This window comes from Phyllostomus discolor, chromosome 5 (assembly GCF_004126475.2).
Source record: "Phyllostomus discolor isolate MPI-MPIP mPhyDis1 chromosome 5, mPhyDis1.pri.v3, whole genome shotgun sequence".
Taxonomy (NCBI): Eukaryota; Metazoa; Chordata; class Mammalia; order Chiroptera; family Phyllostomidae; genus Phyllostomus; species Phyllostomus discolor.
This window is the reverse complement of record NC_040907.2, coordinates 64042321-64070293: the sequence shown is the minus strand read 5'-3', so window position 1 is coordinate 64070293 and position 27973 is coordinate 64042321. Positions and strand designations below refer to the sequence as shown.

Genomic DNA, 27973 nt, shown 5'->3' with positions numbered 1-27973 from the left:
AGCTGGGGATGTTCGACTTCGCACAGACCCAGACCTCTCCTTTACTGACCCCCCACCCCCATCTATCACCACCTGCCTTCAGTGCCTCGTGTATCCAGGTTAGAGACCTCTGTCCATCAGTGCCACTCCTTTATAAGGCTGTTGTCTCCCTTCTCATCTGGACCTTCTCATCCATTACGGGCGGTTCCATCCGTACCTGTGCCCTAATGCCCCAGCAGCTGATGCTGCCAGGGAAAGCTCACCAGAGCAGAACATGCTCATCTCGCCACCACATCTTCAAAGCTCCTGGCACAGCGTCCCTAGAGTTACAGAACAAACAAGCAAACAAACAAATGAACGAACAACAGAGGTGAGGTGAGGCTACACAGCTTCTGAGAAGTCTTGCTGCTCCTTTCCTCTCACCCAAACTTACATTTCTGAGCTGAATTACCCCAAGCTGTAAATTCTTGTATTTGATTAGCTACTTGACAACCCCACTGTGGCTCTAACAGGGATTTGAAACATGTTTGTCCAAAGCACAGCATTTCAAACCCCCCCCATTCCCTACCCCTGACCCAGTATGTGTTGTAGTCTTCCCATTTCAGAAAACAATGCCAGTGTTTTCCTGTCATGCTATAATACCACAGTCGCTCAAGCCCCAGACTTGATCTTCATTTCCATCATCATTGTTATAGTCCCAGCTAGCATCGTCTCTTGTTTAGACTATTCTCCTTGTTTCACCTTTTGCCTCTTCTATCCCCTGCTCTGTCCCACAACAATCAGAAAGATATTTTGTAATCGAGTCATATCATTCCCTGGTTTAAATAACATGAGTGGCGTCCCATTTCTTTTGGAGTGAAACTCACAAGTCCCTACAGGAGCTGTCCACCCACCTGCCTCTCCAAAGCCCCTCATATCTGTCCCCTTTTCCCTGTCCTAACATTCTTGTTTTGTTGAACAAGCCAAACTCTCTCTTACCTGGGAGACTTAGTGCTTGCTTTTCCTCTACCCAGAGTACCCCCCACGCCAGACCTACACACAGCTGTTTCTCTTTCCACCCATAGTTGTCCTTTGAACTGTCCCCAGCACCTCAGAGCCCTTCCCCAGCCACTCCTCCCAGTTATTCTCCATCACCTCATTTTGTCTTCACAGTTCTTCTCACACTGTGAAATCATCTTGTGTGTATTTTTCACTTTTGCTTTACCTTTTCCACTAGAACGTGAGCTCCACACAGAAGCTGTCTCTTATTCACTGCTTTACCTTCAGTGCCTTGCACAGTGGCTGACACATAAAGGCTTTCAGCAAATATTTATTGAGTAAATGAATGATTTGGGTAGGCAACCTGGGTCTTTTGATGTTCTTTTGAAATAGGTACTCACAGGTCAGCCCCATCCGTCTACTGGTGAGGAGCTCAGGCTCAGGAACTGAACACGTGGATTGCAGTGCTGGCTTGCCTCCAGCTAGCTGTGTGCCCTTGAGGAAGTCTCCTGGCCTCTCTGTTTTTTAGTTTGCCCATGTGTAAAATTGCAGCAACAGTACCTATCTTACAAGGTTGCTTTGGGGATTACACAGGATGATGCATTAAATGAGAGAACATATAAAACTCCTAGCACAGTGCCTGATATATTTTTTTGCTATTGTTATCATCATCAGTCTTTTGCTGTAGAGATCAAGTTTCTTTGGATTAACTTCCCTCACCATATGAATCAAGACCTAGTCAAGAAAACCAATGTTACACTGGTTCTTGACATCAACTCTCTATTTGCCAAACACAGGGAGGCACTTCCCAACCCTGACACTTGCTTTTCTTAAATATCGTGCCTGTCGAGTTGTCCGTTCAGCTCATGGCCTTGTTTTTGGCCCAGGAAAACTAATTTTTCACAAAATGTTCACAAAACATACTGGGACATGTTTTGGGTGTCAGCTACATGCTAGACAATCAGTTAACCACCCAACACAGTGTGCTCTGGCTTGCAAAGATCTTATCCTCTAGTTGAGGGGATAGATAAGCAAATAAAGAATTGCATTCGTGGGAGAAGACTTTTAAGGAATTGGCCATTGAGTCTGCCAGGATTCTGGAGTTCCTACTGAGAACCAGATGCTGGCGTTCCCATGAGGATAAAGGCAGCCGCACCTGAGCCAGAGGCAGCGAGGCTGGCTGTGCAGTGGCCCTGCCTGTGAGGGTCCCGTGGCTCTGAAAGATGCCTGCCAGCTCCAGACCTCCTCGGGTTCCTGCCAAGGTGTTGGGCTGCACAGTAATGAGACGGAGTTTTACGTGAGGCTCTTGGAATCATTCTTTTATAGTTCAGAGGCTATAATTTGTTTTTATTTGAATACAACCTAAGTTCCTTTCCTTACTCTGTATTTTTTTTATTTTGAAAAAGTTTCAGATAACACAGAAAAGTTGCAAAACAGCACAAAGATTTCCTTGTATACCTTTCATCTAGATTTCCCAAATGGTAACATCTTACCACATTGGCTTTCTCATTCTCCCTGTGTTTAAATAGTCCTCCTGCAATGTATGAGAACAAGAGGGTGACGCTTTACCTGTAAGTTACTCCAGTGTGCATGTCCCAAGAATGGCCTTCCACATAACCACTGTGCAGTGCTCAAAAGGGCAAATAAACGTTGGTACAATATTGTAATCTAAAAACCCTCTTCACATGTCATCGATTGTCCTAATATTCTCTTTGGCAAAAGAAAGCTCCCCTGACCCCAACCTCCTTGATCCAGGATCACATATTGTTGTGCCTCTTCAGTCTCCTTCAATCTGGAGCAAAATTGTTCCTTGGTTTGTTGTTGGGGTTTTTTGTTTGTTTGTTTTTACTTTTATGACCTTGACATTTTTAAACAGTGCAATGTCCCTCACTTTGGACTTCTCTGTTTCTTTATGACAAGATTGGGGATGTGCCTTTTGGTGGGAAAACCACACAAGCAGTCCATGGTTTCAGGAGGTATACAATGCCTCTGTATCTCATTACTGGTGATGTTGACTGCGCTCACTTGGGTAGGGCACTGCTACCTGCCAGCCTCTCCACTGTGAGCTCCTAGTCTTCCTGGTATAATCCATAAGTATTTTGGGAGATACTTTGGAAGTGTCCTGCCCTCCTCACACATCAGTCCTCTGGGTTTCGCATCTGATTCTTGCCTGAAACAATGTTCTTCGTTGGCCCAGACTGTCTTCACTTGGACCTCCAGGCCCTCTCCGAGAACCCTCCAGGCTGGAAGAACTCATCATTCTTCAGACTGGAGTTTTATAGGTAAATAAGGTTTTAAGTCTCATTTCCCAGGAGATAGGGAGGAGGACAGGAGAGTAGACAGTAAGATGCTGACAATTTATACCTTGTATTATTTTTTCTTCAGGCTCTTGCAAGTTGAAATCTCCTTTCACCTCAAAGGCATTGACCTGCAGAGGATTCTGTCCCGAGAGTTACCAGACTGTTACGTCTTTCAGAATACGGCAAGTGTCTATTTCACTGAGTCACTTTTTATCATTTTTCTCTCCTCTTTCTGGAGTGGATGTGGAGTGGAAAACACACCAGCCTGTGCATGTGTTAGATGCAGTTGTGTTTTAAACCCATGTAGTGACACTAGGGCATTGTTGATCCAGAGACGATTACTTCTGAAAATGAAGCAAGCCCTTTCCAAGTTTCAAAAACCAAATTTCTCAGTTGAAAAGATAAGTTTTCAAAATCGACTTTGACCTTTTATTCTTCTAATACGTTTTTTAAAAGTTTATGATGATTGTTTTAAGTGTCCATAATGTTTTTCCCACTTTCAGAGGAAGGTCTTCGCAAACACAGCAAATGCTTTCAGACCTGCAGGCAGAACCGGCCCCTTGATCTGAAGGCCCAAGGCCACTCTGCAGAGGACTGGTTGTTGCCTTTTTCATTTTGGGACGAGGCATGCGCAATGGGAGAGACTGTGCACTTTTGTGGGGAGAGTGACCTGTCTTCTCACTTTCATGAAATTTCATACCCTTCCCTCCTTCCTTCCTTTTCTTCCCTCCTTCACGTTTATGGAAGAGCAAAACTGGATGCTGAGCTGAAAGTTGTATATAATTGTCTTAGCAACTCAGAAGAGTGCTTTGTGCAACAGTCAGTAAATAGTAACGGACCCCTACTGTGCACCAGACGTTGCCATGCTCTGGAGGTGCAGTGGCCGCGTGCAGCTTAGTGGAAGAGGTAGACAGAAAAGCAAGTGAACAAAGAAATAAAAGTAATTATTAATTGTGACTGGTGGTAAGGAAGAATGTCTCTGGCAGAGAAGATCATGATTCACTGCCCTGGGGTGATCTACATATTACAAAACACATTGAAAAAAATTTTAAAAATTTGCAGGCAAAGAACTTGAGAGCTGGAAGTGTAGCTGATCTATGATTAAATCCACAAGCATTGGCGCATCTCTGAACACCAGCCACGCTCTGTGTCATCCAAGAATCTCACTATGACCAAACCAGAGCTTCAAGAATTCAACCTGCAGACCTCCTTTCTATACCTACAAGCTATGACTAAACCTCCACTAAGCCTGGCACTCAAGGCCTCATTTTCCCCAAGGGAAATATCTAAAATACTTCCCTCAAGGTCTAAAATACCCAGCATATTTCACTCACAAATTTTAAGTGATGGAAATGTAATGTGGGAGATTCGGGATATTTGGAAATCTCAATTGATCTGGCAGCCTTGAATTAATCTTTGCCATTTCTGAAAGCATTATATGTAGCACTTGAGGCAAACAGAAAAATAATCTCCAACCTAGTAAAAACCTAGAATTTCATACCCAAAGGGCTGAGTGGAAGCAAGTTCTTTTAAATTCCATTCAGTGTAATCAGTGAGGTCACTGTGTTGTCTTGTCAAATACTGGTGAATCTCATGTTTGTTCCTGGAACTGGTGGGCTGTTTTGCTTCAGGATTTCTCTGAATCTGCCTGTGGGTTTAGTAGAACTTAATACATTCAGCCTTTGGACCATATATTTTCATTAATAAAAGTGGCGAAGGATTCATGTGATGAGGACATTTTCGTCAGTACAATTTTTGGATTAGATAATGTTTGCATGCCATTAAAATTTTAAGCAGAGTCAATCTAGCAAGTCATACTTTCTGTTCTCTGTACACTTGTGTCTCCAGATTACCTTCGACAACAAAGCTCACAGCGGCAAAATCAAAATCTATTTTGACAGCAATGCTAACATTGAAGAATGTAAAGGTTTAAACATATCTGGATCTGGTAAGTATGTTATATGCTTGCCCATTGTGGCTTTGGATGATTTTTTAGTATTTTATTTTAGGATTCAGGTGTTTAAATGGTTCATTCAGATGGTGATAGGAAGAAAGGACTCCAGAAAACCACATCTTGAACATTAGATTCTTTAAAGCATCTCCAAAAGCTTTGCATTTTTGTTTAGTTCAGCAAATATTGATTAGACCCCTCTTAGGAGAGACAGCATGCCCAGTGGTTAGGGGTAGAGCCTTGGCAGCCAGACTGCCTGGGTTTGGGTCTTGGTTCTGTTTCCTATGCCTGTGAACTTGGACAAATTATGGAACCTGTCTCTGTCTCATTATCTCTTTTCCAAATGAGGGCAATAACAGTACTTATTTTCCAGTATGTTGTATATCAAATGAGTTAGAATGTAAAGCAAAGCATTGAGAACAAGATTTGGCAGATAGCCTTAGCAGGGTGGCTCAGTTGGTTGAAGCATTGTCCTGTACACCAACAGGTTGTGGGTTCGATTCCCAGTCAGGGCACATATGGGAGGCAACCAATCTACGTTTTTCTCTCACATCTCTCTCTTTCTCCCTCCCCCATCTTCCTCTCTCTAAAATCAATAAAGTTGGCATATAGTAATTGCTAGGCATTCTGGAAAAGAAAGAAAACACCTTTGTTGGGGCATTAGACATGCTTATAAAATCTCTAATGTGTTATGGATAGCATTAAGTCTTAGAAATACAAAAGGCATGAGGGTAAAGAAAGCAAAAGTTAATTCAGACTGGGGCAGAGTGAGAAATAAAATCTAGCAATGGTTCTTGGAGAAGGTGTGCTTTGAACTGAGCCCTGGACAATGGGGAGAGATCAGGGACTTCGGAGCCCAGAGAACAGCCTGTACAAACACCAGGTCGCCTACTCAGTCACGACTCAGAAAACACCTCTTGATCCACAGTTTGAATTGAGCTACACACAGCCTGTTCTCACTGAGGGTTCGGGATGTTATGATGGGTGGTCAGTATTTATTAATTTATAAGTTTTGTTTAACTGAATTTGCCTTTGACTAGGTTATCAGAACAGAATTAAATATAAATATACCTGTGGTTCCTAACTGGGCTAGATTACTTTAAAAATAGATTCAATTCATTGCTTGTTGCTTCAGTTATATGCCCTGATGATTTTGAAGTTTTGGTTTCAAAGTTCTAGTAACTGACTTAAACCACTGATTAGAATATATGGTTTCAGTTTCTGTTAAAAAAATGGTTACTATTCCTCAGCAGACACACTCTTCCACAAAAACACCCAGATCAGATGCATATTTTTCTAGTCCATGTATGGGTTGCAGCTATTTTTAGCAAAAGAAGCTAACTTTTGTCATATATGAGCTATGGTTTGGAATAGTCACTATGACTGAATGAGTCAAACCTATTGGCAGAACATGGTTTCCTTCCTCCCCACAGGACTCCTATATTCAGAAGAAAGGAGATCTGAACTTTAGCTTTTTCTTGTCTGGGAAGCTCTGTATCTGTCCTTCAATCCTAAACCAGTAACTTTGCTGGTAGAGTAATCTTGGTTATAGGTCCTTGCTTTTTATCACTTTGAATGTTTTTTGCCAATCCCTTCTGGCCTCAAAGTTTCTGTTGAGAAATTAGCTGACAGTCAGTCTTAGGGTAGCTCTCTTGTAGGAAACTAAATACTTTTAAGAGTCTCTCTTTATCTTGTTAGGCGACGTGGCTCAGTTGTTTAGAGCATTGTCCTGTACACCAAAAGGTTGTGGGTTCAATCCCCAGTCGGGGCATTTATGGGAGGCAACTGATGTCTGTTTCTCACATCTCCCTCCCCTCCCCCCCGACCATTCCTCTCTCTTTAAAATCAATAATAGAAAGCTGTGCTTAAGCCCTGGCTGGTGTAACTCAGTGGATTGACTGTGGGTCTACAAACCAAAGGGTCACCATTTCAATTCCCAGTCAGGGCACACACTCCTGGGTTACTGGCCAGGTCCCCAGTAGGGGTTGCATGAGAGGCAACCACACATTGATATTTCTCTCCCTCTCTTTCTCCTCCCTTCCCCTCTCTCTAAAAATAAATAAATAAAATCTTTATTTAAAAAGTTATGCTTAGGTAAAGATTTTTAAAAAAGATTCTCTCTTTGTCTTTAACCTTCTGCATTTTAATTATGATGTGTCTTGGATGAGCTTCTTTGGGTCCATCTCATTTGGGATTCTCTGCACATTTCCTTCCAGGTTAGAGAAGTTTTCTGTCATTATTTTTTTTCAAATAGATTTAAAATTTCATACTCTCTTCTCATTCCAGCAACTTTATAATGTAAATGTTGGTATGCTTGAAGTTATCCCAGAGGCTCCTGTACTACCCTCTTTTTTTTGGATTTTGCTTTTCTTCTTGCTGTTCTGATTCGGTGCTTTTTTGTTTCCTTATATTCCAAATCGCAGATTTGATTCTTGGCTTTATTTACTCTGCTATTGATTTCCTGTAAATTATTCTTCATTTCAGTTAGTGTATCTTTCATTTTCAACTGGTTCTTTTTATCACCATCAAACCAGTATCACATGAAATGTTAAATGGTGTCTTCTTGTTGTTCTTAAATAATAATAATAATGGAAAAAAGATAAAAATATGAACAATAAAATGGCAATAAATATATACCTAGCAACAACTGAATCAAAAAAAAAAATAAATGAGCAAGCAGAACAGAAACAGACTCATAGACTGAGAGAATATTTTGATGGTTGCCAGAGGGTAGGGATGGGAGAAAAAGGTGAAGGGGTTGAGAACTACAGATTGGTAGTTACAGAACAGTCATGGGGATGCAAAGTGCAGCACGGGGAATAGTCACTATTCTAATAACTATATACTGTGTCAAATGGGTATAAGATTTCTCAGGATGATCACTTAGTAAGTTATATAATGTCTAATCACTGGGATATATGCCTGAAATTAATATAATATGTATGTTAGCTGTAATTAAATAATAAAATGATTTGAAGGAGTTTAAAAAAGAAGAAAGGAGGTCTGGCTCCCCCCTGTGGCCAGTGAGGAGAAACACCGATATTTTAATAGACGTCCAGACCTGTGCCCTAAGAAACCAGATTCTGTCTCTAGGAAAATGGGAATTTAAAATAAATTTAAAATAAAATGATGTGATAATGTGAAAACCCTAAAAAGCTGAAGTTTGGAAACTAGCTTAGGAAATGGAGCCTCCCGATTCCCTGCCGCAGGCTGGTGGATTGATGGCTCTGACGGGGGAAGCAGACAGACAGGAAGTGGGACAAAGGCAAGAGTAATGTCTGGTGGGAACCTTGCACTACTTCCAAAATGTTCTGAGTTCATTCTCATGCATATACTCACCCTGAGGCGTCTCTCTCCCTCTCATCATTGGCTCTGTTATTCAAGGCAGACAAAGGAGGGAACGTCCATTTTCACACACAAGCCAGACATTGTTACCTTTGACTTCGAGTACCCGTCCCCCAGAGTGCCACTAATCTCCACTTCAACTTGACTTTACGAATGTACAATTTGGGCACGAAGGGCTGGAGGAGGTGTTGGTGGGCAGGACTCCCTATCGATGGGTGTTGTGATGGGTGTTGGGATGGGTGTCCCAGGGAAAAGGATTTTAGTGAGTGTGGGCAGCCCGGGGTGAGAGCCACGCCAGGGGGCAGGGGTGGTGTGTGCAGGACTTCTCGGGCCTCCGGAAGGACTGGGCGGGGTGAAGGGCTTCCCTAGCCGACCTGGCTGAGGCATCTCTCTGGACTTGTGTTCTTCAAACCCAGGTTTGGGAAAGGTTCCCAAAGGGATAACAGAGCTTCGATCGAGTGAGAAAACAATTACGATGTTCAGAAAGTACTTTTTGTAACACACCAAACTCGTCTTCTCCATAGATAAATTAAAAGAATACTCTGTTTTCTCTGTTAGGTTTCTCTGTTAGGAGGGATGGTTTATCTTTCTAGACCTGGGCTCAGTTTTCTCACTACACGCAGTCTTAGAGCTTTGTTTAGTTATGTGTTAGAAAGGAAGGTACTAGATGCTGTCCTTGTGTTTTACAAGACTGTGAATCCCATTTGTCTGAGAACTGCCTCTGTTCCCTCTGCCTCATTCCATGGTCCAAAAAGAGAAACAAACCAACCAACCCGAAGTGGTCTGGGATTGGGGTAGAGTTAAGTTGCTTCCTTACCTACCCATAGATGCTGTCTCGAGGTAACTTGCATAAACTTCTGAAGTATAGAATGAAGGGTGGGTGGCAGTGGTATGTGCTAGGCATGGTTCTAACAGGCCTGGCCCCGGCTTGTTTTACTTGGTTCCCTGGCAGCTGCGAGGCAGGCCCAGCTGCTCCCCCATTTTGTAGCCGCGGCATCTGAGGCTCGGCGAGGCTAAATAATCTGCACAGTGAGTTACCTTTATTCACTGCGGTCCATTTATTCAGTGGGCTGCGGCTGTAACCCACTGGGTGAGCAGCTTCACCTCAGACACCCGTGCCGCAGTTGCTCATGCCCTTGTGTTTAATAAGTCTGTGGACACTCTGTTCTTTCCCTTAAACACCTTCTCTGCAGGGATGTCACTCAGCAGCACTCTGACTTTAGACTCCTTGGAAGGTTCCCTGTCCCCAATCCCGTTCGTTGCCTTCTTGGGCCTTTCTCCATCTGGTTCCTGAGCTCATTTCCTCTTCTAATTCTCAGACATTCCTGACTGCCTCCCCTCAGTCTGCATGTCTCTCTGCGGTCTCTCTGAGTGGCTGGCCCACACCCATGGCTTTAGCTGCCCCCGAAGCATCCTCTCCTGTCCTGAACATCCAGACGGAGCTCAGTTTACTGAAGACAGAGAACCAGGAGTCGTGCCCGGTTGGCCCTTCCTCCTTACTTCCTATAGGCCCCACAGGAGGCCGCTCTGCCTCTCTGCTCCATCTCTCGCCACTTCCCTGTGCCCTCTCTGCCTCTGACTTAGCTCGGACCTTCACAAGTTCTGGTGCAGATTACTCAGTGCTCTCTCTTCTCATGTTCTGCTGGAGTCTCTGCACTTATTTGTAAGCATGTTGAAACATTATGCTAAGCAAAGTCACTGTAATGTTGAAAAATACTTATGGTCTCCACCTTCCAGAGCCAATCATTTAGTGGAGAAGATGGGCATTACAAAAAATGTTTGTTGTTGTTATTTACCAGGGGCTGTTTCTTGTGCTTTCCTATATGAACTTACTTAATCCTCACAACAGCCCCATGATAGGTAGTTTTTTGATTCTACCCATTTTTTTGGATGAGGGAACTGAGGCACTTTCTCCGAAGCTACTCAGCTTCTGAGTGCAAAGCTAAGATTCAGACCCAGGTTTTCAGGTTCCAGAGGCCAAGTTCTTTCCCATTTTACACTGTCTCTCTTCCTCATTGTGCTGTTTTGAAGACATAATTACAAGTTCAGTGGTCATCAGGCAAAGGGGAGTTAAAAGGAGCTATCAGTGCGTACACTTACGGTGAATGCTATGAAAGAGTAGGGGCAAGGCTAGTAAAGATGGGAATCTAGGGAATTTCATTCTGAGAGGAAGATACTCAACCTGAAACCTGAGGCTGAAAAAGAATAACCTAAACATGTGTTGTGGAGAGGATGCTGTTCCAGGCAGAGGGATCAGCATGTACAAAGTCTCTGAGGCAAGAGAGAGAACCTGGCAGGAGCAGGGAAGGAGGAAGACCAGTGTGGCCTCAGGGTAGAGAAGGTGGGGGAAGAGAAGCAATTGCCCAGGTGATGAGACTGCAGGCAGGGCGCAGGGCACCAGGCAGGCGAGAGCCATGGCTGGGATTTGGGACAATACCATGTAGCCTGAGAGAAGCTAAGGTTACAATTTTATCTTCCTCTAGTATGTTCCCCATACTACTGTGCTCCAAGACATAAATCATTACTACTCTCCTTCTTACTACCATTCCAAGAGGTTATTTTCTCCGTGTGCAGGCAGAGCTTACTGAAGGGCACTCTTTGCTGGGGAAGTGCATGGTTAAGGTTGAGAAGCTGAAATGCAGAGTCTGAGTTGGTGGTATTTTCAGTTGTTTGTTCCCTCATTGATGGAGAACTTGATGTTTTTGCTTTTATGTGAAAGAATTCAGAGTGTGTCAGTAGTTTTGCCTGTTCTGAGTGGAGCTCAAATGGACGACCTTCTGTTGAATTCTGTTCTACAGTGAATATTTGCAAATGCATTTAGTATATATATTGAGTTTATGCCTTTATATGTATAATCTTAACATTGGGTGGTATTATACCTTATTTGTAGACTTTTGAGTGAATGCTTTGTGATTGGTTCCTAATGTTTAAGAATTTATCATTTGAACCTCCTTTTTGACTGCCATCTTGTTCAGAAATTATTCCCAGGTAAGGTGAGTTTGACCTTTGAATTCTGTTTTTGTTCCTCAGGTCAGAAAAACACTCAGTATGTGCTGGCATTTGATGCGTTCGTCATTGTGATTTGCTTGGCTTCCCTGACTCTGTGCACAAGATCCATCTTCCTTGCTCTGAGTTTACGCAAGGTAAGTGTGTGTTTGAATGTTCTTCCTCCCCTCTTGGCCTCTGCCTCCAGTGTGTCCGAACAGTGGGCCCTGATGTTGGGTCATCCTTCACTTTCTGGGGCCCTTGACCAAATGAGCTCCTTCGAGTGGTGTCCCCTAGGAGGCATGCCTCAGCCTGAGGTGTGTAGGGTGAGCAAAAGCTCCCACCTCACATCAGGTGAGATCAGATAATTATCCTGCTTAAAACTGAGCTGATAAGCACAGGTACACGATGGTGAATTCTCAAGCTTTTGACTGTTTCTAGAATGAGTGAGACCCTTTTGATTCAGGCGTCATCTGAAGAGCAGAATAATAGCACGTGTGGGTTTCGTCTTTTGTCTTCAAACCAGAGTTCATTTTGACAGGGAGGCAGGATAAATGGGTTATAATGAAGCATAAAATACTCTATTCGGTTTTTAAATAGTTTCAAAATTCTCCCCTGAGTTTCATTTTCCCTTTTTACTCTCAGACCTCTTGTGACTCTATGTGTATCCCAGCTCCCCACAAACTTACCCTGGTCTGTGGTACGAGTGGAAATGCAGACTGGGGTCAGGTGCAGGAAGTCATCGGAATACCATTTGTGGAGCAAGAGAACAGTCTATATTCTATCTTTCTCATTCTTGACCTTTGTCAACTTATTTTTTAAATACCCATGTCCATTACTGCCCCTCCCCCCAGGTGGCCCGATACTCTGATCCCAGGTCAGGGCCCGGGTTCTGCCAGAGCGGAGTGGGGTGGGCGCACTGGGAGCACATGTGGTGGGGCTGGACCGCCCATCTCCAGTCCTGGCTTCGCCTCTCTATGCCTCATTCTCTCCTCTGCAAGGTCGGGCCAACAATGCCTAATTCATAGTCTGCTGTTGGGTTGAATGAGCTGATAACATGGAAAAGAGTGGGGACGTACTGGGTTAGCTTTTACAGGAATCTGTTGAAGTGAGTGCATAGCCTACAATGGTTGAGTTCCCTTGGGAGGCCCTGGAACGCCGGAGTCTGGCTGGGCAGGTTGGGGGAAGAGTGTGGGCCGTCATCTCCAGCCTTGAAGTGGATCTAGTGAACAGGGAAGGGTGATGCCATATCATTCTACAGGCAAGAGCACTGTGTTGCATTTGTCTTCTCCTCCCGGAGGGCACTGAGGTTTGTAAGAAATGTTCTTTTAAAATGTTTGCTGCAGAGATTTGTACATTTCTTCCTGGAGAAGTACAAGCGGCATGTGTGTAACGCTGACAAGTGGGAGTTCGTCAACGGGTGGTATATCCTGGTGATCATCAGCGACCTAATGACAGTGGTTGGATCCATCCTGAAGATGGAAATTCAAGTCAAGGTGAGGGGCAACCCATTTTAAATCTGTTTTGGTTTCTCTCCTCCTGGGTGACATCATGTCCTTTAAGATACAAACGCCTTGTGGAGACTAGTTCGATTCTCATGTTTTCTCTTTTCTCACGCCCCCACATTTGAAGCCTGACCTGATTCATGAAGGGAAAATAAGGAAGCTGATGTTCTGTGAAAGGTGATGTTTCTGGGAATATCCCCAGGAAACTTGGGAGCATCTTGAGAATAGGAATGCAGGTGTGAGAAGATTGGTTGTTTGGGTGGGTTTCATTTATTTTTTAAGTCACAGAAGGAACAGCTGACCCATGAACTAGCCATGTCAAGAGCCAGTGGTGACCATCCCTGACCAGCAGGCACTCTGACAGACAGGGGCAAGGGCAGGAATATCAGAGTGTCTTCGAGGGGCCTGACACCACGTGTAACTCGGTTGATTTGATCTTATGACAAAGTCTTGACTCCTCCCTCACCCAACTGTTCTCCGCTCCAAGCTCTGCTGTCAGAGGGGAAATCTTACCGACTTTTCCACCTGATGCTGACGTCCCTCCCTCTCATCCATTCTGACCTCCTCTGGCTTCCTTCAGGCCAACTTTCTCTCTGGTCTGGATTGTTACAGCCGGTTCCTCATTGCTTGTCCGCCTTTGGCCTTGCATCTCTCATATCCGTCCACACAGGTGTCAGAAGAATGTTTCTGGGAGTGTCTATGTTGCCGTTACAGTCCTTTCTTACGGGAGCCCCTTTGGGTGAAGTGGCGTCCAGGTCTTTGTCATTTAGCTCTGCCTCCCTCTCCTGCCTTAGATCTCACTGATCCAGTGATACCGCGCCTCGAGGACATCTTTCTGGCCTTTGGCACTGGGCCTTGGTTCAGCCTTTTGCCCGTTTACCTGCAATGTTCTCCCCTAGCCTACCCTCTGGGCCTGGCTCTGCTCTGGGTCATGCCCATGGTAGGCATTTTATGACAAGCCAGCATTCTATCTCTTACTGCACTAAGTACATTATATTAAACTCATGGCTGTGTATTTGTCTCCTTAATTAGATATAGTAATCCTTGAGAGCAGGAACTGTATTAGCAAATCATGTTTGAGCTTTCCTTCAAAAGCAGCTGACTGGCCCTGGCCGGGTGATTCAGTTGGTTGGAGCATTGTCCCATACACTAGAACATTATAGGTTCCATCCTGGGTCAGGCCATGTACAGGGGACAGACAATGGATGTTTCTATCTCAAATCAATAAACATATTCTTAGGTGAGGATTAACAAAATTTCTTTAAGTTGTTGACTGGTATTGTTTCATATTTAACAAACACCATCAGTTTATATTACTTAATGCCTAGGTTAATGCATTTTCTGTTTCAGGATATTATTATCAGTTCAGCCAATTGAAATACTGCACAAAAATCAGAAACACAGTTAGAACTGTGCTCTCTATTATCTACAAGTTAAAAAAACACCCTTTGTATTGGCTACAGAGAGGCAGGCTGTCCGTTCTTTTCCAGTGAACTTGAAGTGAGATGAGTAACCGGAGTAGAATATTTCACTCATACCTCTGTCTTCCATTCCTTAGAACCTCACAAATTACGACCTGTGCAGCATTTTGCTCGGAACATCCACACTTCTCGTCTGGGTTGGCGTCATCAGATACCTGGGTTACTTCCAAAAATATAATGTAAGGATGCAGCCTTGGGCAGTGCCTCTGGGGTTGCGATTCATTTCTCCCTTGGGTCCCATAGCTCCTCCTCCATGTCCCCTATCTGCCACTGTGTTTTCAGGTGCTCATCTTGACAATGCAAGCCTCACTGCCGAAAGTTCTTCGCTTCTGCGCCTGCGCTGGGATGATCTACCTGGGCTACACCTTCTGCGGCTGGATTGTCTTAGGCCCATATCACAATAAGGTGCGTAGTGCTGATTCTTCCTTTTGCAAATTAGTCACTTGAGACCCCAAAAAGTGGGTTTCCCACATTTCACCTCCTTCTCACTTTCCTCCAGCACGTTCCCTTGATTCCAGGAAGCCCATATCATTGCCATGGTTTTCTTCCCCTTTTCCTTTTCAGGGAAGCTACTGTGAGAGACTAGAGAGCACATTTCAGAGCTGTCTGGGACCAGCTTATGGGTCACATGTCAACCCAGCCGACCATCAGATAAGAGATGTTTAGACATGAGATCACTATAATAAGATGAAAATAGATGGGGAAATTATTGTGACATCTTTCTAAGTTAAAGTACTAGGGTTTCCATCCAAATTAGCCAAGGAGAGTGAAGGTGGTCAGAGAGCCCGCAATGGGCCGCGTTGGGTGCATGAGTAAGACGACAATGCGTCCTGCCTCTGCAGTGGCTCTGGTGACAGCGCGCCTCTGCGCCTCATTAAAGATCAGCGTCTGGATCTTAAACTGTGCTGGGCTTCTGTCAGCATCATGATCTCAGGGACATCCAAGTTATGCTCATATTTTCTTGTCTTAAAGTAATAACTTGGCATCAGGAAATGAAATCAGGTAGGCCCTGTTTTCAAACTAAAAAACGAAAGGAGTTATTACATCTGGTAGTTTTCCTTCCATGGGCCTCTGAAGTTGGAACAATGGGGACAACGACAGAAAGAGCAGCAGCCCGCACCCTGTGCGTGCGTGTCGGGCATTGTGCACAGCATCACTGCCTTCTCGCTCCTTTCATCGCTGCCGCAGCCCAGGCTCTGTTGTCTTGGCTGAGGTGCTCTGCAAGAAAATAACATGCGAAGGATTACACTGCAGCTTGTGTAACAGCGCAGCCTTAAGTTTTGACCTTGATTTCTGCTTTAGACAAAATATGTGATTGGATCTGGTTTATAAATTTACAAGTTCAAGCTTTCTGTGTTGTCCTACTTAAATATACGCTTTTGTAATCTGCCACACACGAAGGCTTTCTCCTCTTTAAGGGTTGCATTTAGTACATCCAAAGAGAATTCTTGTTTTCCTGTTTGAGAAACTGTATAATCAACAAAGTGACACTCTCTGGGTTAATAGTAGATCTGGATAATATTGTTGCTGTTACAATTTCATGCCATTGCTTTAGAGGTGACTTATGAGCAAAAATTGTTCTTCGATAAGATCTCTCTGACCCAGAGAACTTACTGTCTTAGTACCCAAGGAAAATTTACATTTTTCTTCTTGACTTGTTTTGTTCTGTGGATGCTTCTCCAAATTTTTGTCACTAGAGGGCAGTGTTGCACTGTGTGAAATAAATACCAAGTTAACAGATTTTTGGCTTTTATTGACTGGCTACAAGGCCTTGCTGACAAGCGGTCCTATCTCCTTTGCTCTTCATCTCTCCTACCCCATCATTATTTTGGAAGATGCTCAGATAATGTTGCTTGAATTTTATTAATACAGCTATCATTCTTGAGTGCTATGTGCTATGTTAACTCTCCAGTAGCTCTGTAGGGAAATACTATCTTTTTACAGAAAACAGGGATCTTAACATGTTAGATAACTTTCCTGAGGCTACACAGCTAGTAAATGACAGAGACAGGATTCGCACCCAGGTCCCCTGGGGTCCTCTGACCCCAATCCACAAGCTTCAACCTATACCCGGTAGGGCTTTTCTTGGTATTATCTGTAACAGACCATTACAAAACAGCATTTCGTTTGACCAAGGAATAGATCAATTATGAGAGGATTTCTCTCAACCTGCGTCAGGGTTACCTTGTGGAAAATGACCTTATTTGCTTTTGTGAATCTGACTGCATTTCCATATGTTCAATTCTATCCTTTCAAAGAATTCCTGTGAGATTGCGATGCTCTGGGCCAGTGTTGTCTAATAAAAGTACCATGAGAGCTGCAAATGAGAGCCCTGTGTGTACTTTAAAATTTTCTAGACCTTTATGGTCTTTAAATTTTTCTAGGTATATTAAAATAATTTAAAAAAATAAACAGATAAAATTGATTTAAATTATATATTGTATTTAACCCAATATATCCAAAATATTATTTCAGCATGTACTTAATAGAAAGCATCGAGATATTTTACCCTTTTTTTTGATACAAAATCTTTAAAATCCAGGGTGCACTTTTTCCTGGCCACCCATCAGTTGTTCCACAGTCGTGTGTGGCTGGTGGCTCCCGTTTTGCATGTGGCACCTCTCTCCTTGTGCCTCTCACTTAACACCAGCCTTCCGTTTCTCCCCGGAGGAGCAGCGGGCATAAAGGCTGTCCCTAGGGCTGCTAGCAGGTCTGTTGATGGCTCCTGCCTCCCATCTCTACCCAGGCTGACACACCGGGGACAGGCATAATTCGGTTAATCCAGTGAATGCACTAGTCAGTGGAAGGAGCAGATCTTCAGTGTGACTCAGGACTTCCGTGCTTCCCTTCTCTGTATTGCTGTTTCTTTGAATCTGAACTTAGGAATGTTTCCTGGCCCCTGCATGGCTCCCCCCACCCCCACACAAATTAGCTCAAACTGTGAACACTTTCAGGTTCTGCCAGTCAGTATCTATTGAATCAGAAGGTCTTCAGTAGTTCCTGAAGCCTTCAAAGGCTGGGCACCACAGTGAGCATTTTCTAGGATTTAGAATCATAGCAACCTCAGGTACTGTAGAAGCTAACTGTTTCTTTAAACAAGCCAACCACTCTAAAGGGGAGGTTTTAGGAAAGCTAGTTTTATACTGCTGTATGGCAGGCAAGGGGGCAGGACCCACATTTCAGCCTCCTGTTTTCCTAGTGGACATTGGATTTCAACAGTCCAGCTGAAATGGGAAAACATAAAAGAAGTGTCCAACCGATGTTGATTCCAGCACTAATGGACGTTGGCTCAGAGCCCTTTCAAGAGGTGTGGGCCCAGAGGGCTAGAGACTGTTGATATTTAATAATTCAAGATGAAGTTTGGAAGAACATTACTCTAATGTGGCTTTTACATTTCCAGAGGATTTTTTTGCTGTCAGGAATAAATCGTAGTCTTGCATCGTCTCCATTTTCCAAGTGAGGAGACCAAGGCATTGAAACATGGTTGGACTTTGCTGATGCCGCAGGTAGAGTTTGGCAGAACCTGTACCACTTCTTCCTGCTGTTAAGGCCTCTTGCTTTAGCCCAGCACCCCTCTTATTCAAAAGAACTCTTAGCCAGTAAAAACATTTAACCTAAAGTTGCTCTTGCAGCCAATTTTTATGTCATTCTCTGACATAAGCCATTGCACATTATGTTTTCATTCAAATAAAAGTTCTTTCTGGCTTGATTTCAAAATATGATTTGTGAAATGAACACTTGGGTTCTCACTGTGGTCCCCATAGAACCTATGTGGACTCCTTATGGGAATGCCTTTACTATTCATTAAATGTCGCTTGTGCACCGAGCATTGTCAGGTTCTTCTAGGCTGAGTTCCCGAAGCCAGTGACTATGGGTTATTGTTGTTTACATTCCCCGTGTCCAGCATGGCGCACAGAACATGGTAGGGATTCAACACAATGTTTGCATGGACAAGAAGCAGAGAGACAGCATTCCCTGCTTCCCAGGGGCTTACAAGCTCTTAAGAACCAAGCTAACTCCCTGTAAAAGCAGTTCTGCTGGACTGGACACACCTGAGGGCCTTATTTCTCCTCCTCTTGGGTCTTTCTAGTGCTCCCTTCTGCTGTGGGGTTGGGTCATGGAAACTGGCTGGTTCGCAGCCACTTGTGGTACAAAATGACAGGGTGTATACCAATCACTTCCCTCACTGAGTCTCTGTTTTAACTTTTTTGTGGGTTAAAATAAATCTCACCAGCAGAGAGGAGAGAGCAGTATAGTGACTGTGAGGGACATTAATGTTGAGACAGGCATTGTGTCCTGCCTGACACTAAGTCACAGCCCTGGAAGCAAACTCGTGAAGTTGGTATGTGCCGACCAACCAGTTATTCGCAGTTCCGGAGCCTGAAGTGTAGACTGTTAGGGGTTTTGAGACAAAAGGAAGGAATTGACCAGGTTCCACAAGAAGGTGTGAGAAATAGAAATTATTAATGGTGCTGTTAGGGTTATAATTGACTCCCACAGAAACCAGTTTTAACTTTGTTGTCTGAAGGCTACTGGTGGGGATGGAAAATATTTACTCTGAGAACTTCCTGTCTTACTGTTAAATAATTTGCATATTGTTGTGCTTTGCTCAACTGGATATTCCCTGCAGGTCTCTATGGAGAGTGGCTTCAGAGCTGCTGCTGGTGCAGTAAAGGCCTGGGCGTGGTCCCTGTTGGGGTTAAATTTGTGTCCGCTACCCTGGTTACAGGGACTTCATCCCGCACGTCCAGCCGTGGTGGAGGGGGGCCGGACGTGGTGCTGGCCGTCCAGCTGGGGTATGGAGAAGTGGGTTCAAAACCAGTCTGAAGACCAACCAGTAGTTTACACTGTGGTTCTTACTGAGACAGACGAGGGACCAGAGCTTCCCAGGCAACCAGTCTGGAGGTAAACTTTGAAATAGCCTTTTAACACTGGCTTCTGTTGGACACAGAAGAAGAAGCTATCAGTTGAAGAGAATAAACTCCATGAGGCAAAGGCGGAGACTGGGTCTGGTGTTGTGGGGGGGGGAGAAGAGCACAGGGCAGTAGTGACCACAGGAGATGGGAAGAGGCCACCCATGCAGAGGAGGCCTTTACTTTGCATCCAGATGTTGTATGTGCCTATGCAAGAGAAATGACCAGGAGGTCGTATTCTGCGAAGTTCAGACTTTACTGCAGCTTGGGCTGGAGGGTGAACAGGTTGGCGTGAAGAAGACGTCCTTGGAAGTTTCTGTAATGATCCAGATACAAGTATGGCATAAGAGTGAAGTAGAAAGACTGGATCAGAGAAACACAGGGGCAACAACCAGTGGGTTGAAGAGGGGCGAGATTAATTAATTCAACACATAGTTTGAAGTCCCGGCTTATTTTGGAGTAAATGTTTCTTGGGCAGGAGACTGAAATCACCGATGGGAACAGGGAGGTGTGGAAGGAAAGCCCAGTTCCAGGTTAGGGTGGTGGGAGGTCTTATTTGCTGCATGTAAAGTGGTAGCACAACTTCCAAGTAGAAATGTTCCATTCACCCAGGACTTGGCTGTTCCCAAAGCCACACCGACACACAGTCCCCACCACTAAGGACAGAATTTGTTTCAAAACTCCACAGTAACTTGCTCCCTCTGTGTTCCTGAAAACCATGTTATCTTCTGCCTGTTAGGTCATTATCATCCTTGAGAAGCTTTCATCTAATGCTAACCCTCTGGCCCTAGGATGTTTGCTTATTTAGTACCTGCTGTTTGTCTGTAGTCAATGTGGCGGGAGGTGGTGGTCCGCCACCTAAGCGAGGATGCTGGCTGCAGGATCCACTGGTGTTCCACGCCAGCCCCCACCAGCTTGGAACTCCGGGTGCATGCTTCCAGCTACCTCACACCACACTCCTACCTGGCCCATCAAATTTGCCTTGTGTAAACTGAGTCTATTCAGAGGCCTTTCCTCTTATCCCCTTCCAGACTGATGTCCTCCTCCATTTCCTCCTTTGCCAGCCTTGACTGGGCTCCTTGCGATCCTGGGCTCCTGCATGCCTCCCTCCCAGCATCCCTGTCCTCGGCTTTTCCCCTGGTAGGAGATCTTCCACGTGCCACGGGTGCCCTTTAGGGATAGATCAGACCACTCCTCTGGCTGCAATCTCCTACTGCTTTCCAGGCCTGGCCTGCAATAGTTTCAAGTATGTAACAGACCAAGGAGGCCTGCCCTTGGCAGTGTGGCACAGACGTGCCTCTGCAGACACTTCTAAGGCTCGGCGCCGCATTTCCCCCATTTTCACTGAGCGAATCCTTCCCTTTCTCCTCTCACTGGTGAGCTCAGCCTTCCGGTCCTAGTTCTGAGGGGCGCTTTCCTAGTACCGCCCACCCAGGCTCTCCCACTGGGCATTGTAATATATCTCGGTCTCGGCCTGTCCTCTGTCAGCATGGGAGCCCTAGGAGGTACCGGGCAGGCCGTTCATCCTTCAAGTTCCTGTCACTGACAGCCTTCAGTGTTCAGTGTGCTGAAGTTACCCAGGCCGGTGGGTGGGAAGGCTACAGTGAAACCATTTGTGTAGCAAAATTTTCTTGAGCCTATCCTGTGCCTCAGGCCTGTCCATCCTTGCTGATGGTAGGATATGGTTGCTACAGTTCTTTCAGAAAGCAGTTTGTTGGGCAGATTGTAGCCTTAAAAATGTGAATCACTTAGACCCCAAAATAGGAAAAAAGTGTTATGCTTGGAAACGTTCATTTACATTGTTCTTTGCAATGATAAACATTATTGGGACATCCAGTGACAGGAAAGAGTTAAACTTTACACTGCTAAGGGACGGACTGTTATATAACAAATGCTAAGTGTGAATAAGATGTTGTTAAGTGGAAAAAATCAAGATCCAGAATTGTTAGATGATATGACTGCAAATATATAAAAACACACAGGGAAACCTGAGGGACATGTCAAGAGACTGTGGTGTGCAAGGGAGTCTTGAATGAAGCTTCCCTGCGCGTGGCCTTCTCGCTGCCTTCGCACGAATGTCCCTCATAAGGACGATGACCGCAGCTTCAACAAAACGAGCTGGCTGGACACTTCTCTGCTGTTTTGGATGATATGTCTCAAAAACTGATTTTGGTTTCCCCCTCTCAGTTTGTAGGTCTGAATACAGTTTCTGAGTGTCTGTTTTCTCTGGTCAACGGTGATGATATGTTTGCGACCTTCGCTCAGATCCAGCAGAAGAGCATCTTGGTGTGGCTGTTCAGTCGCCTGTATTTGTATTCCTTCATCAGCCTATTTATATATATGATCCTCAGCCTGTTCATTGCTCTTATTACAGATTCTTATGACACCATTAAGGTTAGTAATTATCACTATTTCCTGCCAAGAAAATTGTAAATTCTGTATATATTGGAACATTGGAACTACTTTTTTTTTTTTACTTAAAATACAACATTTTACTCACATTTTGAGGTTTTGTAGAAAAGAAACTTGTTGGATGTTGGAAGCTGATTTTCAATGTGAATTTAGGACATTGTCCCCATCGCCCAGATCAGGGCGGGCTGGTTGGGAGGTGTGGGGGGAAGGAGAGAGGCGGTGGGTGTGGACGGGCTGAGTTTGGTGAATCTCGTCGTGGCTGGGCTGTGGGTCCCAGCACAGACAGGTGTGCCCGCCGGTCCTGGAACTTGGGCTTGGAGTGGTGGTAGGTTTCAGCGGTAAGGGGCGACCCCCACCTGACAACTGTTCAGATGCTGGAACTGTGCATGCACTGGCTGATACAGCCATTTGTGTGGTGCTTGTTACCTTTAAATTATGGAAGCTGAGGCTCTTGTGGCTATTTGGCCTCCTGTCTTCCTAAGCTACCTGATGGGGTTCTGTATCCTTTCCCTCTACGTCCATTGAACCGGGCTGTAGCTTGAAGGAAGCTCTGCTGCTTCCGGTGGTGAGCCCCCTGCAGCGGACAGTCCTGCTCCGAAAGTCCCGTTTGGGACCAGCATCAGAGCACCCCGGGCAGTGCTGTGGCAGCATCTGGGGCGTTGTCCTCTTCTTGAGCCTTCTCAGACTGACTCAGAAGAAGCGCATCCGTGGGAAGTGCTCCCGAGCACAGTTGTTCGAGTGCGTGGGGAGATCAGTTTCCATGTGGGAATGGTGGTTGGCTCTAACAGCAGTCCCGGGCACAGAGAGAGAATTGCTGCTCACTTCTGCCACATGGTCCCTGTCTCTGACGTGACAGTGTCCCTGTGCGTGGGCCCAGCCTTGGTTGCTGGTGGATGACCTCACTTAGCCTGAGGGGAGGGGGTCTCAGACTCTTCATGTCTACTTGAAAGACAGACACTGCCTTCTTCCCCCCTAAGTGACCACCTTCCATAAAAGTAGAGGCAATAGAGATTACTTACTTCTCAGGCAGATTGTACTTTGGCAGTGAGGGGGAGGGGAAGTCTTACCTGGTCTTGCATTAGCATTAAAACTTTAGACTTTAGATTATCTCTTTTATTTCCCTCACTCACACACCCCACCCCTGCCTCGCCCCGGGCTTGCTTTCTAGCGTTTCCCTTTGGACTGTTCTGTTCCCTGGGAGCCCCACTGGGCCTTCTGGGGCTGACAGATTGATTCATTACTGTTCATATCACTTCTTGGAGCTGAGCTAGCAATGTCGGAGAGTTTCATTTTAGCAACGGTGGGTTTGGTTTGTTGACAAAGGGAGCAATTTCTCATGCTTTATGAATGCAGTAACAATGCTGTGTGCTTTTTTAAAGAAATACCAGCAGAATGGGTTTCCTGTGACGGATCTGCAGGCGTTCCTCAAGGAATGTGGTAGCCGGGGGCAGTGTCAGAAGCAGCCCTCAGCCCTCCAGTGCTGCGTCTGCTGTCTGAGGAGGTCAGTGTTGTGTTTAGCCAGGTCTCCGTGCTCCTGAGGTGAGTGGCTCTGCACCCTAACAGAGAGGCTTTTGAGGTAAACCCTGCTCTCAGAAATCAGCTGACTGTGGGAGAGAACTCAGCTTTCCTCCCACTGAAATCAGCGTTAGAAATGAATTCTTATAAAACAGAGTGGAAAGCCACCTGGCATGGTTGGACTCTCACGGGGATACCATGAGATTATTATGAGAAGGTGTGAATTATGTCTCTAAAGTCAAGAGGGTGAACTCTTAAGTGACCAAAGGAAGAGGTCAAAGCTCTTGCTTTTAGAGGTGGAGCTCCGAGAATGTCAAGGGCATTTTCCCTTTGCACAGTCTGTGGTACAGCTGAGCCTCCTAGGCCAGAGCCGGAGGCCTGCCTGGGCGGAGGCTGCGCACGTCCTGGGCTGCACACGCACGCCGGCAGCTCCTCGTTCACCAGCTGCGCTTCACTCCTGTCCCTCAGGACACACAAGAAAGTGGTCTAGACCCGAGATGTTCAGTGCGTTCCTTCTTGTGGCACATAGAACATCAAAACTATTTTGTATTTTTTGCTGACATGACAAAAAAAGTGTAATTTCGATTCATTCGCACCGGATGGCTATTGTTGTGTTGGCTGTTGTCATTTTTCATTTGACCATCTCAGGGGAAAGAGGTCAGTGCCCTGACTGAGCAGTCAGGTACTGCACGGTTTACAAATCCCTGGGGCACGCCAGTTGAAAATCACTGCACACCTCAGTGGCAAAGCCTACTGGTTTGGGAACTAGAGTGGGGGTCAGATGAGGATAGTGTTTTTTTTATCCTCACCCAAGGACATTGTTTTTCATTGCTTTCAGAGAGAGAGGAAGGGCGAGAGAGAGAGAGAGAGAGAAACACACACACACACACACACACACACACACACAGATGCATCAGTCAGTTGCTTTCTTGTACATGCCCCAACCAGGGATCGAACTTGGGTTTGTGCCCTGACTGGGAATCAAACCCTTGACCTTTCAGTCCGTGAGACAATGGTCCAACCAACTGAGCCACTCCAGCCAGGGTGTTTTTAACTGTACCCATGTTTGTTTTTGTCTCTAGTCAGGGGAGCAGGTTGTTAATGCAAAGTATCCCCTACCCATGTGTGTTGAGAAAGATTCTCTCATCCAGATTTCTGAAGGAAGCTGGGGGAACATGATTGCAGCTTAAAACCACAGGATGTATTTCCCGTTAATCAATTCCTACCCCTTCTTGGGATTTGAAATATGACTGAAACCTTTCCAAAGACTGACTGGTAACTATGAAAGGAGGTCTTCTGAGAAGAGTTAAGTTTTTAAAATCACATTGTATCCTCTCAGAGCATTAAGTTGTTACCATGGAAACTGGGATAAAAGGAAATTAATTTTTTTTAATAGGCAGCTGCTTCCTAAGAGGCACCTTGTATAAGGAAAGTCTTTCAAAGTTGCTTTTCTAATGTAAAGTTAACTGTAAACAACAAAAAAATCATCTTAGAATGTAGTTGTGAATTTTGGAAAGTAACTGATAGGTTTTTTGTGTTTGATTTTTGTCCCTTGGTTTGCGCCATAAAAAGCCCCAGGAGGTTATTAAATGTTTTCTAGTGCAGCCATGTGGAGTAAGTACGAGATGTGAGGGGCGGGCTTGAAGACTGACTATATGGTTGGTCTGAGTGGTGGGGACCACGATCAGCGGACCATTGGCCCTGAGATGCATGCACTACAGGTTGTTGAGAAGATGCCTGGCACAAAAGGACAGTCTGGCCCATCTTTAATGAAAGAATTAGATGGAGCAGGAGAGTCTACGAAAGGAAATCACCTGAAAAATGGGGATGTTGAAAGTTTTGTAAAAAGAGGATATCAAAAATAAAAACAGAAGTGGCTGTTACCAAAGGTGGTGGTTGGTGAAATCAGCTAGAACAGTTTTAGCTGAATAATCTGATCAAAGCCTGGGTCTGGTGGGTTTGGTGGACCCTACAGAGAGTGAATGAAGATCGTAGGGCATGAGGAAGGAATTGGATTGTACTGGGCCTTGAGAACAGTGATGGCTTCGACTTTATAAAAAAACTAAGTACAACCTGGGTGGCTGGGTGACTCGGCTGGTGGGAGCATCATCCCATACACCAAGAGGCTGCTGGTTAGATCCGTGGTTGGAGCACATATGGGAGGCAACCGATCAATGTTTCTCTCTCATATTGATGTTTCCCTCTCTCTACCCCTTCCTCTCTCTCTCTCAAATCAATAAACATATCCTCAGGGGAGGATTAAAAAATTAAGTACACCTGGTTGTGTTTAAAGGCTAGGAGCCAAAGAATGGATATGTTCCTCAAAGAATGGAGGAAGGGTCTGAATGAAGAGTAACTGTCAGAGAAAGCCCTCCCTGAGGAACTGGAGGATTAGGAAGGGCCTTCTCGCCAGGACTGCGATAACCGTGACGGGCAGCCCTGGCAATCACAGCTCTGCCCCTCCTCACTCTTTCCCCAGGCAGTCCAGCAACCACCACAGACTGACCCTCCTTCCAACTATCGACCGAGCCTCCAGCCTGATCACCAGAATACCTTGGTTTTGTTTTGGACCCTGCCAGTTACCCACCGTATCCCACTACCTCTCCCAAACCTCTTGGTTCCTCAGTGTCATGAGGGTGAGCAGATGACCTCTGACACCCCTTCCAGCTCTCCTGCAATGTGGTTCTCTGGGAAGATGTGCTCAATTGAACAGATGCAGAGTTTACCTTTCCCCTTCTCTCCTGCAGCAGAGGACAGTCCACTGTTCTAGTCATTAGGAAGGCCTTGTCCAAGGAGGGAGGTGCAAGGTCCCAGAGAGGTGGGCAGCTCCTTGAAGTTGCCAAGAGCATCTACTCAAACCAAAAATAATGCAAAATGCCTCTCTTAATTTTTTTCTTTTTAACGTTTCACTTAGCATGTTGATAACCTATGTATGCTTAGAATATGGAGTATTCCTATTCCTTGTCAAAGATTTTTGAGTCATTGTTCTCTTTTCTCTTTCCTCTTCCTCCTTTCTGTTGCAGGAAAGAAAGTGATGACCACTTGATACTTCCTAACTAAAATTCTTCTGCCAAAGATAATCGAGTTGCAGGCTCCTTATCCAGTGACAATGTGGAGGGACCCCCAAATGGCTTGGACTGGCATGTCCAAAAATACCGATGTTCTGTGTGGAGTAGGAAAGAAGCCTGTCAGCTGGCTGACCACAACTGAAGTTCCCAAGTTCCTTTTTGCACACTTGGATGGTGAAGCACAGACCACACCAACTACTGGGCATCAGTGCAATGGACCAGTGATTATGAAATTCTTGTAACTTATGACATGACAATGTTAGGATGCAAAAAATCATATTTCAGAATGTGCAAAAGAATGGTGTTGGAAACCACGCACTTACAGATGCGTGATTATCCTCACATAGGGTTTTTTTTTTTAAGTGATTCTTGGCTTAGAAGATGTCTGTTAATTCATGGTCTGCACAGGGACAAATTTGATTGCAATACCAAATTAGAGGCTCGAGCTGGAAAATGATTAGGCCATTTAAGATGACATCTAAATCCACAGAAAGACCTCTGGCAGTGGACATTTCCTGGCCCATTTTCCTGTGGTTTTTCTCAGTAGGATATGAAGTGACCATTGGCACAGTGAGCGAGGTGAACAGGAGACACCTTGTCCCTTGAGCTCGGGGCTGATTGCGCGCACACAGCGGGCGGAGGTCACCTGTAGCTGTGCTCGCTCATCTTAACAAATGGACAGTTTCCCCCATGGCGGGGACTCACCCTTGCCAAGCAAGGAAAGATGGTGTTTTTTACCTAAATAAATTTATTTTTATCATAACATATGGAATTACTAGTATTTTATTTTAAATGTAGAATCTCTTAACATCTGTCTACCTAGCAAAAAATTAATGTCACATTTCTGTCAACTCTCTGGTCTCTAAAAGGGATTTCTCACTTTCTTAAAAGCAGCAAAGGAGACAAGGAGGCTAGAAAATAGAAGTCATTCAATTAATATTTATATGAATGACTTCAGAGATTAAGATTACTCCATGCATAGGTTTATTTCGTACTTGAGCTATCTCAGGGGTCAACTGTTTTAGATTTATTGGTGAAGAACAGAATTTGAATTAAGCAGGACCCTCAGCCCAGGGCTTTCTCTCTTTCCCTCCTGCCCCTCCCAGCCCCGCCCCTCCCCTCCCAGCTTTCCCATCCCATACCCCTTTCTTCCTCCTTGTCCCACATTTTCTTCACGTCCCTGCACCAAGACTGGGCCGGGAAACTTAACGGTAATACCATTGAAGTTCATAAAGTGAGTGACTCGTGTGGACACACAGAATACTTTCCTAAAATTATACTTTTGATTAACTACTTTTGTTACCAAAAGATGTCAAGAGTTATTTTTGGCTTTTTAAGCTGATGAGACCATTTAACTGATGTTTCTGGGGTCAGTTGCTGGCTCCAGAATCAGGTACGCAATTAGATCACGTACTTCGAGAATACCCCCATACTTAATTGTCTCTGAATAGAGTTGCCGTTGCAGCCTTTTGCGAAATCTGCAGCTGTGACAAGCGTTGGAGTAGGAAATTAACGATGTTTTTCTTTCACTGACTTTCACG

At 44.9% G+C, this 27973-nt stretch overlaps 1 protein-coding gene across 4 annotated transcripts in view; it reads left to right on the top strand.

The window, feature by feature from the left end:
- MCOLN2 (mucolipin 2) overlaps positions 1 to 27197 on the top strand; it is a 55110-nt gene extending 27913 nt beyond the window's left edge. For 3 of the 4 annotated variants that reach the window (XM_036026361.1, XM_036026358.1, XM_028512820.2), the window contains 10 exons: positions 3155 to 3239; positions 3343 to 3439; positions 5106 to 5205; positions 11584 to 11696; positions 12885 to 13034; positions 14602 to 14703; positions 14807 to 14929; positions 21625 to 21831; positions 23229 to 23350; positions 26388 to 27197. In XM_036026361.1, the coding sequence (XP_035882254.1) occupies positions 3155 to 3239; positions 3343 to 3439; positions 5106 to 5205; positions 11584 to 11696; positions 12885 to 13034; positions 14602 to 14703; positions 14807 to 14929; positions 21625 to 21831; positions 23229 to 23350; positions 26388 to 26424 (1136 nt within the window). In that variant the 3' untranslated portion in view covers positions 26425 to 27197. The remainder of the gene's footprint in view (positions 1 to 3154; positions 3240 to 3342; positions 3440 to 5105; positions 5206 to 11583; positions 11697 to 12884; positions 13035 to 14601; positions 14704 to 14806; positions 14930 to 21624; positions 21832 to 23228; positions 23351 to 26387) is intronic. The other variant, XM_036026360.1, reaches the window with a different exon arrangement.
- The last annotated feature ends 776 nt before the right edge of the window (positions 27198 to 27973 follow it).